Raw genomic sequence first — 18,082 nt, forward strand, 5'->3', positions numbered from 1 at the left:
GTTTATGCTGTGAGAAGCCATGTTGATTTGACATCATTTGCTGAACTTGGGGTTCAGCGGATCATCCCCCGAGATAAGTGTTTTCTTTGGTTCTCTATGACCTTTAATCAAATGCAGCATTGTTCCTTTCTATTTTATTCAATTTTTTTTTTAGTATTACTTCTCCTGTCTTTCTTGACTCTGAACATTCTTTGAGCTTTCGTTTCCTAACCGGTTCTTCCTTTGCTTCAGTACTGAACCACATGCAGCCGTTTACAGCAAATCTGCAAGAATTCAGTGAAGAGAACACATACACATGCCATTCCATTTACCAGCACACCTCAATCATTTCACCGGCAAAACGATTGCTTTAAACACGATGAATATTCATGAAGCCGAACATGATTAGATCATCAGTGACTGGCTGCCTTAAGATCCTCTTCATCTGCCTGTTCTGGCGATTGACTTGTTTAGTTCTAATGGCTGTAGTAGACTAATCATATAGTGTTTTTGAAATATTGCCGTTTTAATAATGGATTTGGAATGAAGCTCTGTGAAAAGCATGGCTCTCGCATGTATTTTAGCATCGCATATTTTCCAGGGAGTAATGTTCCAGGTTCTCGTCAGAGTAACTTGAAACTGGGAGAAAAGACAGTAAAAGCCTGGTAGCAAAGCTTCCTAAAGCTTCAGAGGAGTACATATATACACAGTACGTGTACATTTTCACCGAAGACTCCAGACTGACCCACAAAGTGTTTGCGTTTACATTTTTTTCTTTTTTCTTTTTTTTTTAGCTTGACAAATCAGTTTTTGTTGTATGTTTACAAGAACTCACAGAAATAATCTCATTTTCTATTCATTAATCTGGAGAAAGAAGCTCCTTTATTTGAGAGCATTATGCCTGTAACATTTTTTCAGTCAATAAACTAAATGAAAAGCAGCTTTATCTCGGCAGAGCACCGCGGTTGGCAATTAAGCAGAGCTAACGACAAATTGGACGCACTCAGAAGGGTAGAATCTCGCTGTCTAACATAGACTCTTAGAAAATCACAAATGCACTCTAATCATTCCCCGTGTTTGCGTTTTTCCACCACCCCCTCCCATCTGTCAGAGTTGCTTCACACCAGCTCTCATCACACACTGCGCATTCTGAATATGGCGCTTGATTTGATTCATTTTTGACCATGCTACGCTTTTTCTTGCTTCTGCTTTTTTTTTTTTTATTATTGATTTCGTGTATTCTGTCATTGACTGAAAGAAAAAGCTGCGATTTCTATAGAGAGTTCAAACAGTGGGATAATTAACTTACTTAATCATGCCTGGTTAAGCTATGGAAGGTTCTATAAGTGTTTAATTAGGCCTTTTGTGTTTGGGGAGCCACAGCAAAGCCTCCCTCAGGTATTCGCACCACGCCCTGTGTTGTCAAGGGAAACGCGGTAACCCTGGAAACTAGGAGATGATGGAGCACTACCACGATTCATGCTCAAGGATTGCACAATTAATATCTCTCCACTCATATCCTACAGGGATGCAGTTACAGCATTACGTTCATCCGAGGAATTAACAAGGCATACACCTTCATGTGGGCAAAAGTTCGTGGACACCACACCCAGATGTTCATGTTAAGCATCACATTGCAAATGTAGCAATCCCTTTGATGTTATAAGAACCTTCACTAGTCTGGGAAGGCTGTCCACTAGAATTAGAGCATTAGGGCAGTCATGCATGTCAGGCACTGAGGACCGGGGTGCATTCTGCATTCCAATTCATCCCAAATGTGATTGTGATGGGGCTCTTTTTTGCAGTCCACTTGTGAGCATCTACTCCAACTTAAAGGTAAACCATATGGATGTGTGATGGTCAGGTGTCCAGAAACTTTTGTCAATTCATCATATGTTTCTACCTGTTAAGCTCTCAATCATGAGAAAAATATAATTAATCTGAGATACTCTGATGACCCCTGAGTTCGTTGTGACATAAATTGTAAACAGAGTCAATAACAATTTCTCTTTCTCTCTCTTTCTCTCTCTCTCTTTCTTTCTCTTTTGCTCTCTCTCGCTTGTCTGTATCTATAGTGACTGGGCATTATTATTGCTGTGAGCATGTGCTGACACATGCCTAATAAAGTCGAGGCCGATGTATGATTGCTGATTAAAACTGAGGTTTATATGCAAAGCACATATTCCCAGTGGAATAACTCTGCATATTTATGCCCCAAACAGTGAGCTCGGAGGTGGCACACTCGGGATTCACTCAGACTTGATCCGGTTAACTAAACTAACTAGAAACTCGGAAACTCAGTACAGCTTATTGTGGTGCGTTAGCAATAGCTCTCACGCATCCTTAGCAATAGACATAACATCTGATTTCTGTGTTTAACGAATAGAATAATGAACACTAATCATTATCACTACTTTTTTTTTTAAACAAGCATTATTTATCTTCTCCTTACTGGAAATGTCAGTCAGCAGTGGTTACTGGACAGTGATTAATATTATACATGAGTAGTTTCATGCTGATTTAGCTGTAAGAAATCTATTCTAATCCATTTTCATTATGGGTAATTATGTCCTAATGATTAAAGACGTGCAAAAATTGGACCTTTCTTCAAAAACAACTATCCCATTATGTTTAATCATTTCGAGAGGTAGTGCTTAAACTGCTGTCTCTCAGCAGTGTGGGTCAATTCAGTATTTGAGTTACTTAGCCCACATCTCAAAAGTACAAAAGAACATTTATAGCTCATTGCAAAAATGTGCCAGGTGGTGTGATATGGCCATGTGGTTCAAAATTGCCTTTGGTTCTTTTAAATAATAAATATGGCTTTGATTTATCTTTAGTTTTTTTGTATGGCCTTAATTCATATTAACATGTAATTCAGCTACATATGGAAGTTCTGGAGAAGTCCAGTGGTTTTGGGATTTGAGTTCTTCCGGACAATAGCACAGAAACCGTGGAGAATGTACCACCTTTTCTATTATATATTAAGGCAATAATTTGCAATAGTGGTGCTTTTACTCAGTGTCTTAGTTTATTTTTATAAATATACATTTCTGTATAAACAGTTCACCTTGCCAAACATTTCAGAGCATCTTGTCCTATTTTAATGGTCCATGTGCAATGTTCTAGCCCAGAAACTGAAGTGACTGGGATAATATGTGGTAGCTTTTAAAAAGTCATAGTTTATTAAGAACTTTAGGACTTTATTTTGCCTGTTTTCATTAGTGTCTCCATGAGCTGCATGTTCCTAATTTTCAAAAGGTCATCTGTTATATACAGTGGTGTGAAAAATTGTTTGCCCCATTCCTGATTTCTTAACTTTTTGCATGTTTGTCACACTTTAATGTTTCAGATCATCAAACTAATTTAAATATTAGTAAAAGATAACACAAGTGAACATAACATGCAGTTTTTAAATGAAGGTTTTTATTATAGATTTAAAACAAAATCCAAAACTACATGGCCCTGTGTGAAAAACCTAAGAACTGGTTGGGCCACCGTTAGCAGCAAAAACTGCAATCAAGCGTTTGTGATAACTTGCAATGAGTCTGTTACAGTGCTGTGGAGGAATTTTGGTCCACTCATCTATGTAGATTTGTTGTAATTCAGCCACATTGGAGGGTTTTCGAGCTTGAACCGCCTTTTTAAGGTCATGCTACAGCATCTCAATAGGATTAAGGTCAGGACTTAAACTAGGCCACTCCAAAGTCTTCATTTTGTTTTTGTTTAGCCATTCAGAGGTGAACTTGCTGGTGTGTTTTGGATCATTGTCCTTCTGCAGAACACAAGTTCGCTTCAGCTTGAGGTCACAAACAGATGGCTGGACATTCTCCCTCAGGAATCTTTGGTAAACAGCAGAATTCAAGGTTCCATTTATCACAGCAAGTCTTCCAGGTCCTGAAGCAGCAAAACAGCTCCAAAGCATCTCACTACCACCACCACCATATTTTACTGTTGGTATGATGTTCTTTTTCTGAAATGTGGTGTTACTTTTACGCCAGATGAAATGGGACACACACCTTCCAAAAACTTTTGTCTCGTCAGTCCACAGAGTATTTTCCCAAAAGTCTTGGGGATCATCAAGATGTTTTCTGGCCAGCAGCGGTTTTCGTCTTGGTACTCTGCTTGCAAATCATTTTTCCAGGTCTCTTTCTTATGGTGGAGTCATGAACACTGACCTTAACTGAGGCAAGTGAGGCCTACAGTTCTTTGGATGTTGTTGTGGGGTCTTTTGTGACCTCTTGGATGAGTCGTCGCTGTGCTCTTGGGGTAATTTTGGTCGGCCGGCCACTTCTGGGAAGGTTCTCCACTGTTTCATGTTTTTGCCATTTGTGAATAATGGCTCTCACTGTGGTTCGCTGAAGTCCCCAAGCTTTAGAAATGGCTTTATAACCTTTTTCAAACTGATAGATCTCAATTACTTTTTTCCTCATTTGTTTGGATCGCAACATGATGTTTAAATTTTGAGGATCTTATGGTCTACTTCACTTTGTCAGGCAGGTCCGATTTAAGAGATTTCTTGATTGTGAACAGGTGTGGCAGTAATCAGGCGTGGGTGTGGCTAGAGGATAATGAAACTCAGGTGTGATAAACCACAGTTTTAACACTTTTTCACACAGGGCCATGTAGTTTTGGATTTTGATTTCCCTCATTAATAAAAACCTTCAGTTAAAACCGCAGGTCGTGTTCAATTGTTATCTTTTACTAATATTTAAATTAGTTTGATGATCTGAAACATTCTGTGACAAACATGCAAAAAAAAAAAAGGAATCAAGCACATACAATAGGTCAAATTGCCAATGCCACCAACTTGCATTGCATTTTAAAATTAAGTGTGCATATAAAATAAAAAAAGAGAAATTTTGTCAAGTAAAATTTTTGTTTTATGTTCCCTTTTTATGTTTACTTGTTCACTGAGTAATAACAAATAAATAAATAATAGCCCAGCTACTAAATTGGTTTGTCTTGGACACCTGGGCCAGTGATTTATCCACCCTTGAAACTTTCCCATTATAATTTGTGTTTACCTTGTGTTCATTTTATTGGCTTATGCTAATGATTGGATGGAGAGGCCCAGTCAGTGCTGGCCAAAAGTGCTGTTTTATATGAGCTTGCATGCTGAGTGGCATAAACACTATGCTGATGATAAGGCAAAGGCTGTCAGATCAGTCTCTCTCTTTTAAATGATTAATATCAGCTACCCGCTGTAAATTAGAAAGGAAAAAAAACTTCTCAAGAGTCGAGTTCGATAAGTGCCAATCCAGTGGTATCTTTTCCTTTTTGAGACACTCTGGCAAATGCTTGAAAGCATTACCAGGCTTTTCGAAAGTGCATTTTCCTGGGCGATGGCTATCAAGCACATGAAACATTGTTCATAATGTGGGACAAAACAACAACAAATGTTTTTACCATCTGAGAAGCTCAGCAGTACTTAGAGACATGTGCATACATTGACTCCAATTAGTTCAGCCTCATTATTCTTAGAGAGAACATAATACTACTGAGACATTTTTTTTTCTTTTTCTTCTTCAATCGAATTTATAAGCAGATACAGCAGTTAATTTTACATTGCAATTTATTTATTAATATAATATACAATCATGTGTATATATTTCAGAATCAGCTTTATCAACCAAGTATGCCTGAGCATACAAAGAACTACGGCTGCAACAAGCGATGATTTTGTTAATCAATTAATCGGACATTAGTTTTTTTTCATGGATAAATTGGATAAACAAATACAACTTTTTTCTTTTTTTTTTTACTCTAATTCAGGGTATTTATGTATAAAGTGTACTTTAAAAAATTGCAAAAGCCACATACTGAGTTTCTTCTGCTTTCGGCTTCTCCTATTAGGGGTCGCCACAGTGGATCATCTGCATACCCCCCTCTTTTCCTCCTTCCTGGTAGCTCCATCCTCAGCATTCTTCTACCGATATACCCCATTTCCCTCCTCTGCACATGTCCAAACCATCTCAATCGGGCCTCTCTCTCTTTGTCCCCAAAACATCCTACATGGGCTGTCCCTCTAATAAACTAATTTCTTATCCTGTCCATCCTCGTCTCTCCCAACGAAAACCTCAACATCTTCAGCTCTGCTACCTCCAACCCCACCTGCATATTGAGTTTAACTATATTTATTGTAGACATTTTAAGGCTTATAGTGGCTGCTTGTTAAGGAGTGCATGAGGGATTTCACATTTGAACACATTCACTCATGCTGAGTTGTTTCTTTCTGTAAAAAAAACCCCAAACAAACAAAAAAACACACATTTTAGTATGCAGGGTGAAGCAATTTGTGTAAACCAACATTTATATCGTTTTCAATGATAATTGCAGATGGTAAGTTGACAACTATGCTTGAAATAATCGATATAAAATAAATACAATATTGTTTTGACAATTTATGTTTACAAAATGACATTGTGTTGTGTTGTGAATATATAAGCATCTAAAATATATAATTAATAAAATGTATAATAATAAAATGATATATGCATAAATTAAATAACGTAGTAAAGCTGCAGTAATTCACGTTTGATAACAGATTGTAGTAGACTGCTGTAGTAGACAAATGCTATGAAAAGAGAGAGTGGAACGGAGAAACGCAGCAAGCAAACACACCTGATTAAAAGAAAGGAAAAAATAGGCATTGGTTTACAAATAATCATTCGCTACAGTGACTAAAAATATACTCGTTTACTGCTGCTGTTATTTGCTGCTTTTAGATTTAGTGTTTGTTCGCACCGTTTTAATTAAATCCATCACTATGTCGTGAGCGAGCTGATTGCGCAACCTGATGCTTGCGAGTCACGACAGAACAGATCCAGTGCGACTGTCCTGAAGTTACAAACAGTTCACACAATAGCACTTCATTAAACTACACAGTTTTCACATGATGAGGATTCTACAGTTTCTGCTTACTGTGCTGATGTTTCACCTTCATCCAAGACACCTGTGTGTTTTCTTTTCATGTGCTTGCTCACCACTGTGTTACCAGAATCCCACACGAGCTCTGCTTTGCATAACTTGCAGTTTACAGTGTTCCTTGTTGCATTTAATATAAAATGCTCCCACACTTGTTCCTGCTGCCGGTTGACCCTGAACTCTCCGCCATGTCGCAAGCGATTGTGTTATCTTACAGTCATGCTAACGCAACTTGAGCAGCCCAACTAATCGATAACTGCATTCATTGACAACGAATTTTATTATCAATTATTTTCTGTTTTATCGAATTAGTTGTTGCAGCCCTACAAGGAACATGTTTCTGGTTTAGAGTAAACCAACAGTGCACATTTATTATACAGAACTGAACACCAATACACTAATACAAGCAAGATTACAACTAACACAATGAAATGACCAAGCATAGAAGTCCATACACACTGGACCATGACAGAAAGTGGCCTTCTAATGCAGCGTATAGTGTCCAGTACATTATTAAAACAATTTGCATATGGATATGATATTTCAAGACATAGCCCAATACAAACATGAATTCAAACTGAAAGCACACAGTGAAACTTTACTATAGTTTTGACACCATCATTTATCACTTGAATAGATTTGTACTGCTTTTATGATGAATTTCTCTGTTTTAATTTAGTTGTAATTCATAAACCCCCACTTTAAATAACGTTTCTGAGAACTGTTACACAGAATGAATGCTCTCGTTGAGTTGGAGTGAGTTTCAGTTCAGAGTAAAGCTCATGTATGTTGGGAATTTGGGTCTTGAGCAGCATATGGTGATTTAGAGGTGACTTTGCTGAGGGCAGAGATTTTGGCCTGTATGTTAGAAGCATGAGGCTCTGCAGTTGCTGCGCTTATGCTGTAAAGATGCTGTAAGCTTTAGGATTTAAAGCTCTGTCCATCACTGTAACTGCGGTCAAAGATGTGCTACAGGGATTATGGCCCCAAAGTGTCAGTGGAAAATTGGATTTTTCGCAAAGAATCACTAAAGCATGAAAAAGCGAGAAAATGTTACGTTTTGCAGCTGTGCTAATCCCTTCATGTTTGTGTCTGTGTGTGTGTGTGTGTGTGTATGAGCATGCTCATAGGCCCCAATGCATTTAACAGGAAAGCTCTTACTGTGTGATGTAAGACCAAATGCACGGTGTGTATTTCAAAGACTGCTTGTCCTGCATGCATAACAGGGTATGCACACGCAGGACTTCTGCTCCTGATTCTACTAAGTTTAGATTTGTCACTAATTTGGTGACTATAGACATTTAAGCACATGTGCTTCTCTGTGTAAATGTGAGTGTGCTGCTTGCTTAATTTTTTTTTTATATCCATGCTGCTGGCTTTTCTAAATCCCCTCATGGTGTGAAATAGCAAGCAGTGTCTGTGGCAGTCACACCTGACGTGCCTGTACGTAATCCAATCTAAGCAGCGTAGAAGCCGGCAGGCCTGCTTTTCCGAAGAGTGTCCTCTGACATCTTATTTCTACTTCTATCCTCTCCCTTCCTGTACATCCAAATTAATAGAGTTTTTTTAACCATCTCTTCATTTGCCTCTTTCCAGTGAGCAAGTTACGCATGCACAAGGTCAACCAGAGCCTGCAGTTTGTCGAAGACAGTCGCGTGCGCCTCAACTGCTCCATCGCATCCCAGACGAGTGCGGAGTCCCAGCATTCCGTGCTGTGGTATGCACGAAAGGGTGCGGCAACCGAGCCTGATGAGCTTCTGTTGAAAATTGAGCGCACCGGGGCGTTTGAATATGGGGTGTACGCTGAGGAGGAGCGCCTGCGCAGTCGCGTGCAGTGCGAACGCCTCTCGCCCAGCCTCTATGGCCTCACACTGCACCGTGCAGAGACCAGCGACTCTGGAACCTACTACTGCCTCGTGGAGGAGTGGCTCATGGATCCCGATGGAGCGTGGTACCGCCTGGCTCGCGACTCCTCTGGATTCACACATGTATTGATCAAGCAGCCAGGTATGATTGACACACACTGAATGTAAAATGACCCCTAGACCATTTTTTATTGAGCTAATGTATACCCATTATTTGTGTTCCCATAGATACACACATAGGTAGTCTCACACACCTGCATCATTAGTGATAAACAGTTTTTCACATATTATCAAGCTAATGAATGGGTGGTTTTTGTTTTGGCACTCATCCAGCCATTAGCCTGCCACTTTAGGCAGTTTTATCCACAATCGCTCGTAGGTTTGTGTTTCATTCTCATGGGTCTCTCCATAACCATCTGCCTCCCCTGGCACACAGAGGATTAGAGAGCGTGCGGCCTGACATCATGCTTCCCCAGAGGCTGGCATGGCGATCAGCCACACACACACAGGCAGAATCATTCAGCAGGGTGTTTGTGAGAAACAGAAAGAGAGACCCCCTGAAAGGCATACATGCATCAGCTGTTCCAGGGAAGCTTTCCATTTGAGGACACTGTCATCTAGTCTATTGAGAAAATAATACAGAGAAGACTTTCTGTAATAAATAGGCAATACGTTGCAATAATCAGCACACACTGCCCAAGTATAAACCCTGGACCAACATCAGAATATAAGCAGTAATGTTTTTATCCCACGATTTCAATCTTTAATGCTCTGAATGCTGTGATTTTACCTGCACAGGGAAAAGAGGAGCAAATCTGAGCACCTTTTAGGGGTCCCCATGTATACTCAGTGCACTTAAACTCATTCTAACCTTTCTGCTATTTATGGTAACTTCTTTCACCTTCATCCACTGTCCCCAATTTGACCCTAAAGCCGCATAGTTAATTACTGCCCTACACAATGGTTGGCGCATCCCTGCTTAAAATCTAGTTTATCCAGACGTCCATGTCCCACAGCAATATATGGCTATGGTTGTGCTAGGACAGTTCTTTGTGCCAGCTAAAGCACTTAGCAAGTTCTAGAAAGACACGTCTTTATGTTCTGATTGCTGCCATATTGATGACGGAAAGATGTTCTGGAAATATTTCAAAACTGTCAAGTAGGAAAAATGACCACATATGCATTGAGTTGTTCCACTTGATGACTCTAGTTTTTTTAGTGCGTAGAATCATTTTCAGGGTTTATATTGATTCTACTCATATCGACATAGTGCATGCCAGGCCGTGTTTCATAAGTAATCGATGATGAAATTTGTTGGCACATAATTTTATTATGGAATTGTATCCACTTTGATTAGTTGCAGCTATAATCAATGTAATTTGTCATATAAGACAACTGAAGAACAGTTCATAATTTTTTTTTTTTTTTTTTTTTTATCTTGTTGATATTCACTACTTACAGGATACAATTCTGTTCTGTTTGAAATGGAAAGGAAATAATGTTGGCAGTGGAACTGTGTAGGGGTTACAATAACAATACCGGCATGTTTGCATTAATGTGCTTTCAAGTATGAGGGTCCTCGGTTATCCAGCTGCTCCCCGACTTGCTGGTGTTCATTCTCACAAACGAGAGTCATGAGTTTGGAAAACCATGCTTCACCTGGTACTTAATTTGATATTCTGCAGCACAAATGCGTTTAGGAGGATTGTTGCACCCTGCACTATGTAACCCCCATTTAAACACTGTGCCTCAGGAAACACCTCTGCTCAACGAGGAATTTGGTTATTATCAAGCAACACATCACGGAGCTCACAATTCCCTAATATACATTTAAATATGTGCTGAAAACTCCAATCTAATTTCCCCTGGGATAAGTGGAAGATCTCATTAAATTGCATGGGTGCGTGGCATGCTGGGAACGTTTTCAAAATGGCTTAAAAAAAAAAAAAACAGACAGAAAGATAAAAAGGTCACCTGATCCTTCCTCTTCTGCCTTAATCCCGCATCTTCCTGCTTTATGGATAGGAGAAATGAGAGGACTGTGAGCTCATAGAGAAGAGAAACTTAGTGTTATTTTTAGTCTTATCACAGCTTTGATCCTATGAGAGAAACATGTGATTCCTTTTTTGTGTTATTTTTTTTTTATTTATTTAATGAGTGTTAATGTACTTTCTGATCAAGCTCTGGTGTATAACACAGAACCAGACAATTCTGACACCTTTGGGTGAGAGGTCCTGTATTAAGTAAACTTCGCATCCATTTTAAACGATATTAGCATAATAAGAACATGGCCTGTGCTTGTCAGTGTCGTGTTTGGCAACACATTTTTAATCAGTTATCAGTAATCAACACAGAGTTCAGTCTTCTCGCAGGATCTGGGAAAAGCCTACAAAAATCACGATTCAAATTTCAAAGTTAGACCTGGCGTTTTACTGCATGAATAGGCAACTACTTTATTTTTTATTTCCACTCAACTGGATGTGAAATCTGAATTAATTTCTACTCTATGTTTTTTTTCTGAATAGCCGTTAAATTACAGGTGGAGGAGAATGAGTCGAACATCACAGTGTCTGAATATGAATCAGTCCGGTTGGGCTGCAGCATATCGTCTCAGTCCTCCAAAGACTCTCGCTTCTCTGTGTCATGGTACATGTCCCACTCTGAGAGAGAAGGCGAACGGGAGTGTGTGTTTTCTATCGGCCATGACTCTGTGTTTGGCAATGGAAACTGTAGTCCGATGGAGGAGCCAGGCCACAACTCTCGACTGCAGTTTGAGCGCACCTTAGATGTCTACAGCCTGACCATTCAACGGGCACGTCCAGCAGATGCAGGCAAATATTACTGTCATGTAGAGGAGTGGCTCCTGAACCCACGCAATTCCTGGTATCGCCTCACCACAAAGAACTCTGGAGCTACCATCGTTAATGTCCTCGAGAAAGGTACGGCTAGTAGTTAGGTACTTCGTTACAGCTTAGACAAATTTTTTGTCTTCGGTCTGAAATGTTTGGTTTTGTCCCAGAGTCAAATCAAATTTATTTACTCTATTACTTATAAAATACTATGAACTCTTCTCAATCATAGGCTATTATTTTTGAAATAAATAATTGCCTTTGTTGAACCTCATTCCAGAATCTCTCTTTCCACAGTCTCGACACTGCAGTCAGTGGTGTGTTCAAACAACTCCCTGTTCTATTTCGTTTTCTTCTACCCCTTCCCCATCTTCGGCATCCTGCTCATCGCTGTTCTGCTGGTGCGCTACAAGAGCCGGAGTTCGAACAAGAATCAGGAAGGCAAAAACGGTGCACCGTTGCTCTGGATCAAAGAGCCCCACTTGAGTTACTCACCCACCTGCCTGGACCCCCCTGCGCTCAGCCTCCACCCAGGCTCTGTGGAGTAAAAGGGGCAGAAAGAATGCCCTCTCTTTACTCATCCTCTCACACTCTCTTTCTCAGTTTTTTTGCTATCTCTCCTGTTCCTCAGGAGCACTGTGGGCTCCTGATTCAGCCCCGTAAATCCATCCATACGGCTGACTGAACCCCTACTCAGTTGACATGGTCATGGCTGCAGTGGCTACCAGAGGAAAAGCCTAGGCGTTTGGTTTGGTTGTATCAAGGTTTTTTGGTTTTTTTTGTATCATAATTTACACCCCTCTATCTGGACTTCATATTGTTACATCGCCCTCTCCTAAGCAGAAGTGCCTGTGTGTCTCAAAGCTTTTAGGTTTTCTTCAGACACACATGGTCTGTGGTGGCCTGGTCTCCAATTGGGATGAAGAAACATCTTCTGTAAAGGATTACATGTGATTTTATTCCGTCTTATGAATGCATAGAATGAACACCCCACACACACACCCACACACACACACACACACACATTTATGAAGGCTGGTGCTCACTTCTTCATAAGTATTAATGGTTTGTTCACCTGTTCTAATTTTAGTAGACTGGCTTCTCAAAAAAAAAAAACACTAGCCTGTAAACATTTTCAAGCAGGAATGGTGCACGGGCAGGAAAGTGTGATTCCACCATGTGATAAAATCTTGAAAAGGAAGGCAGTGATCTTGCATTCAGACCCTGTCTCTGTTTGAACTGATAAAACAGAGGGGAGAGAGAGAGAGATGTTCCCTCCGACTGAGTCTCAAAATGCTGTATTTTGTATCAAACTCATCCTCACTGCCAAAGACCCACTAACACTTGGCTGATTCTCCGTGCTGAAGACGAACCAACCTGTCCGTGCGCACAAACCATAGTGACTTGACTCTAGTGTCCATTATTCTCATTTGTCTACATGAGAATATAAGAAAGGAGGATTCTACACAATGAGACCATCAACTTCCTGCTCTGACCTGTAGTTTCATCACTAGTGTTCAGGAGTGGTGTGGTTTTTTGCTTCGTTGAGCATTGTGCTTTGTTTTTTTTTTTAAATATATATATATTTTCACTCTGAAGTAAAATGACTCCTGACTGCTGGCCTCTGAGGTGTCTAAGCGATGTGTGTGCTGTAAGAAACATCGCAGTGCTTCACCTCTTACTGTGAATACTTCACCCATAAACCCTGTAGTGCTAGGCTAAGTCAAGGCAAGGACAAGGTCCTGATGGAGTCCAGGTAAGGCGTGGAACTTGAACATAACGAGACGGTTCCTCCCCATGTACCCCTGGTTTTTAAGCTGCCTATTGTAGACAAAGTGACTTTTTTTAAAGGAGAGCTTGGTAAGACATTTCAAATACACGGGACAATCCTAGTGCTAAGACCTTTTCATTGTTTTGTCTGTGCCCTGTAAACTGGTCCAGAAGGAGAGTGAAGCCTCCAGGCTTCAAGATACTATGTAAATATGGCTTCCCAGCTTAGTCTAGAGGCTTATGGAACATGTAGATTTAAATAGCTGCTCTTACTGCTGAGACTTTGATTCTTCGGTAAATATTTATCAAAACTTAACATAAAACTCCAAGATAAAAATAAAAATCACCCCCTCCAATGACAGGAATTTTCCATTTGCTTTATCACTTCATACAACTCCTAAAGGTTCTTTTTTTTTTTTTTTTTTTTTTAAATAATGAATAACTCTTTTAAAGGGACGTTTCCTTAAACATTTTCTTCTGTTGTGCTGGAAGTGTTTTTGATATTCTTAAGTGCAGTGCATAACTACAGAGGAAGCATTAATATACCTCCCTTGGGCATGCTGCTTTGCTTATTAGGGTTCACAAGGCATCGATGAATTATGCCATTTCTTGCCAAACCAGTGAAATTAATTATACACCACCACACTGCACTTCTTCTGTTAGGTCAAGGTTTGTTTAAGCCTATTTTGAAAGCAAATTCAGAATAATCTAAAGCTAAAAGCATGTGGGAGGTATATTTTGTGCCCTATATGCCCTTGGAGTTCACATTAAAAATGTATTACCTTCTTCTGTAATCACAGCAAACGAGTCTACATGTGCAGGCAGAATGTGCCTTTTATCTCTTACGATGTTTAATTCACCCTGAAATAATATTTGCTACTAACAGAGATGTAGCCAAAGAAGTGGCACAAATATAGGAGCAGCTCATGTCCTTCCAAATGATCAGGTAGTTCCTTTAAACAACACTATAAGCATACCTATATTTGCAAATTGTGACTACTGTTGTGGTTCAAGCTTTAGTCCTGGAGCTTTAGCTAACTAGCATGCTAACCATGTAACGTTAGCTAGCTGTTAGGCTAGACCACCTTTCAATTCTTCTTAATATTTTTTTTACTGTACAATCAAATCTATAGCTGTGATCTGGAGAACAATACAGTGATTATTTGTAAAAAGATGTTCCTTTTGCTTTTCTTCTGTGTAAAATTTTTCCTCCCTTGTGCTCGTTTCCCGAAATCATCTGGAGCTGTTCCCAGTTACGACACTGCCACAGTTTTGAAAAGGAAGCACTTTGTCAATGTATTACAGATTGAAATGTGATTGCTTCAACAATGAGACGCACGTTTAGTTTAAACCCTATGTATGGTATAAACCCTAAAGTTGTTGTTGATTTTTTTTTTGTTTTAGGTTTTTTTGTGTGTGTGTTTTTAGTCACATCCTTTAAAAAGGTCTAAAACCTCTGCCCATGTAGTGCCACACAGCATGTGTTATCTGTTGAGAGCAAGATGCAGTTCAGCAAGTTCATGTCCCTCTCAAAACAAGGGAAAATATAATTCAGTAAAAAAAAATGCAGTGCTACATTTCAATCATCTTCTCTGGCCTACAGTCACTCATGTGATTAGTAAAACCGTCTCACCGTCTGCCGAACGATCTGCACTGTAAATCCACACAAGAACCTGAGGTGAAATATCAGTGGGTGTTTTGGTTAATTTATTGAACTGTACTGTAAAACCATTAGTTTAGATAGTGTGAACTTCAACGGTTTGCATAGATAGCTCTTTCTCACGTGGACTTTTGGATAATAAAGCCACTGTTTGCCGTGGCAGAGGGTATTATGGGAGGTGCTTTTGCGAGTGGCACAGACGGTGTGGGCTGCGAGATCAGTCACACGAAGCTGTCAGCTCATTTTATTTCTCTTTTTAAATCGTGTCAAAGTGTATAGTGCATGATGGAAGAGGAGACATTTTGATGTTTTGAACTCTTGCGCAGTGTATTTCGTGACATCACGCCAGTCCGGCGCCACCCTCTCCATCTCCTGCATGTTGTAGGAGCGTTACAAATTACTGAAGGTCCTGGAGGCCTGGAGACTTTTCAACCCGTTTGGAGCTCATTGGTCCTCAGTAACCCGAGGGGAAAACTCGCCTGTAATAATTGATCTTTTTTTTTGTTTGTTTTTTTTTCTTTCAATGTCTAAAACAGTGCCATGTTTACCTCAAGTTTCGCAGGCGATACAGTAGATGATACACAAGTAACAGCTGCGGGTTTCTGCAGACAGTGTTTATGCGCTCGAATTTGCAGTATAATGATATTGCCTGTGTGGATGTGTCTGGATGTGTACTCGCCATAGGCTGCTCTCGTCACAGGAGATGGAGGTTGTGGCACTGCCGTGCGATGTCGCAGCGCCGCCGCCATTCGAGCTCTAGAGATTTCCTCTAAAACTAGTGTTTTTGTAGTTCAGCGTAACTAGCGGACCCATAACACCCTCACAGTGTTGTAGATGTGTTCTGAGGGCTGCATGTCATGGCTGTGTACTGACTTCCAAATTAGCTGTGGAATTTGAAATAATACATTGTGGTGATGTGTTCAATTCAGCCAGTGATGCTTTTTCAAGTGCTGTGTTTTTATTATCATTATTATTATTATTATTATTATTATTATTATTATTATTTTGTAATTATACAAATAGTGCACTGATGTTAAAAAAAATCATAGCCTTTTTATGTTTTGTGTTTTGTTGTAATGGGTTTTTTTTTGGTAGTTTATATATATAGATATATATATAAATATATTTTATTGAACTGTAGCAGTCGCTATCATGAAAAAGCACTGTTCTGTCAGTTTACTGCAATAAAAGCATTCAGTGCACAGTGTTTTGAAATGTGTTGATGTAGTTTTATTACATTTAAAAAAAAAACAACAGGTGAAGGAGACAGGGCACCCATGGTAAGCTCACTAACTGACACCATATTGCATCCTACACACGCTAATCAGCATGTTGGTCTATAATGCTTAATGATCTATGCAGCACCTTTATCTTAATGTGTATGCCATGTTGCCCTGAAGAAAGGAATAAGGTTTCAGGTAGCAGCTGATTATAGATGAGAATGAGGTGTCACACTCATTTGGAGCTGACTGATGTGGTGGTGTCCAGGTGGAGAAGAGATGCATTAAGTTATGAAACGGAGGACATCATTGGGCTTCATCCTACCTGCTTCTCTTTGCACCTGCTGACCTGTAATCTGAACACAGGTTTTCACAACAACAACAAAAAAACAGGTCTTCACTATGTTCCTTGATTGCTGTATATGTAGCTATTTAACCGACCTTAATTCTAACACTAAAATGTTCCAAATTTAATCAAGAGTTTGGTTTTATTAGTAAGTGTTTAATGAGTTGTGAAATCCTTTTTTTTTTTTCCCCAGCTTTAATTTCAAGTTTAGTTTTTGTAATATATGTAGCACACCACATATTGATGTTTTACAGTCAGTACAGGCTCAGATCATGGAGCGCTATTTTGAATCTGGCAGTGATCAGTTCATAGGTTCCAAATAGGTTTAGGTTTTCTGTATATGTTTGTTTGGTCTGCAGCAATAATGGTCAGGAATCGAGATTAAAACTTAACAGGGTTGTGTTATATAAAAATAATCGATCACAAGAGTTTTATTTGAACAACAAATATTTTAATACTTGATGATATTGTCCTGAATTATTGTTGTATTTCTCTTGTACCACAGGAATCGACACCAGTGCTACATGTTTTTTTGACATGCTGTAGTTTTTTTTTTTATCCATTTATTGTTACAGCTAGTATAATAATGAAGTCGGCTCTTGTTTTCACTTATGGCTATAAACAGTCCATTCCCTCGTGTTTTTCCCATCTCTTTTGGTTAATAAGACAAAAATGGACTCAATCACGGAGACCTTCCTGAATCTACAAACCCTGCTACAAAGTGCTGACCGCCTACACTCCTTCCATGGAGGATAAGATATACCTTTATTCGTCCCACAGTGGCGAAATTTCTCTGTTACAGCAGCAAAGAAAAAATAAATGCATAGACATACATAAATGTGTCCTATCAAAAACAAACAAAAAAAAAAACATTTACACACTTTGGCTGCAAGTCAATTGAGTAAGTCATTTCCAGACTTTCTGACCAGTCAGTATCAAGAGTTTGAGAGCAGAGGTGAATAAAACATGAACTCCAGGTTTGAATGTATGTATTTGCTTTTCTGTTGTGTCTGGATAACACATGCATGTCACAGGAAACATCTATGAAGGGTTACAAAATCTGTGTGTGTGTGTGTGTGTGTGCGTGTGCGTGTGCGTGTGCGTGTGCGCGTGCGCGTGCGCGCGTGTGTGTGTGTGTGTGTGTGTGTGTGTGTATAAAAGCCTGCACTCTGCTCCAGCTGTCAGGGACAATAGATGAGGCTGTCTGCCATGCTTGTCCCTTCTGCTAACTGAGCAGTGCCTGAACACCAGGGGCCACGAGCAAATCACATAACACAACTCATCCTGACACGTCCTGCCAAAACTTCATTCTGCTCATGAAAATTTATATTTTCCTCCCTGATGAATGTGTGATTGTATTTCTGAGCATGGTGGGAAATTATTAACCACCTTTCCCCTGCTTTAGCTTGTGCTTTGTGATAGCAGCGTGGAAGGTGTTCAAGTGCTTGATAAAGCAGCTGTTGCTG

At 39.7% G+C, this 18,082-nt stretch overlaps 1 protein-coding gene across 3 annotated transcripts in view; it reads left to right on the forward strand.

Moving 5' to 3' along the window:
• Nucleotides 1-16,265, forward strand: part of igsf3 (immunoglobulin superfamily, member 3) — a 132,676-nt gene extending 116,411 nt beyond the window's left edge. For all 3 annotated transcript variants that reach the window (XM_046844668.1, XM_046844669.1, XM_046844666.1), the window contains exons 9-11: nucleotides 8,503-8,913; nucleotides 11,297-11,710; nucleotides 11,918-16,265. In XM_046844668.1, the coding sequence (XP_046700624.1) occupies nucleotides 8,503-8,913; nucleotides 11,297-11,710; nucleotides 11,918-12,168 (1,076 nt within the window). In that variant the 3' untranslated portion in view covers nucleotides 12,169-16,265. The remainder of the gene's footprint in view (nucleotides 1-8,502; nucleotides 8,914-11,296; nucleotides 11,711-11,917) is intronic.
• The last annotated feature ends 1,817 nt before the right edge of the window (nucleotides 16,266-18,082 follow it).

The sequence above is a fragment of the Silurus meridionalis genome, chromosome 3 (assembly GCF_014805685.1).
Source record: "Silurus meridionalis isolate SWU-2019-XX chromosome 3, ASM1480568v1, whole genome shotgun sequence".
In the NCBI taxonomy this organism is placed as follows: Eukaryota; Metazoa; Chordata; class Actinopteri; order Siluriformes; family Siluridae; genus Silurus; species Silurus meridionalis.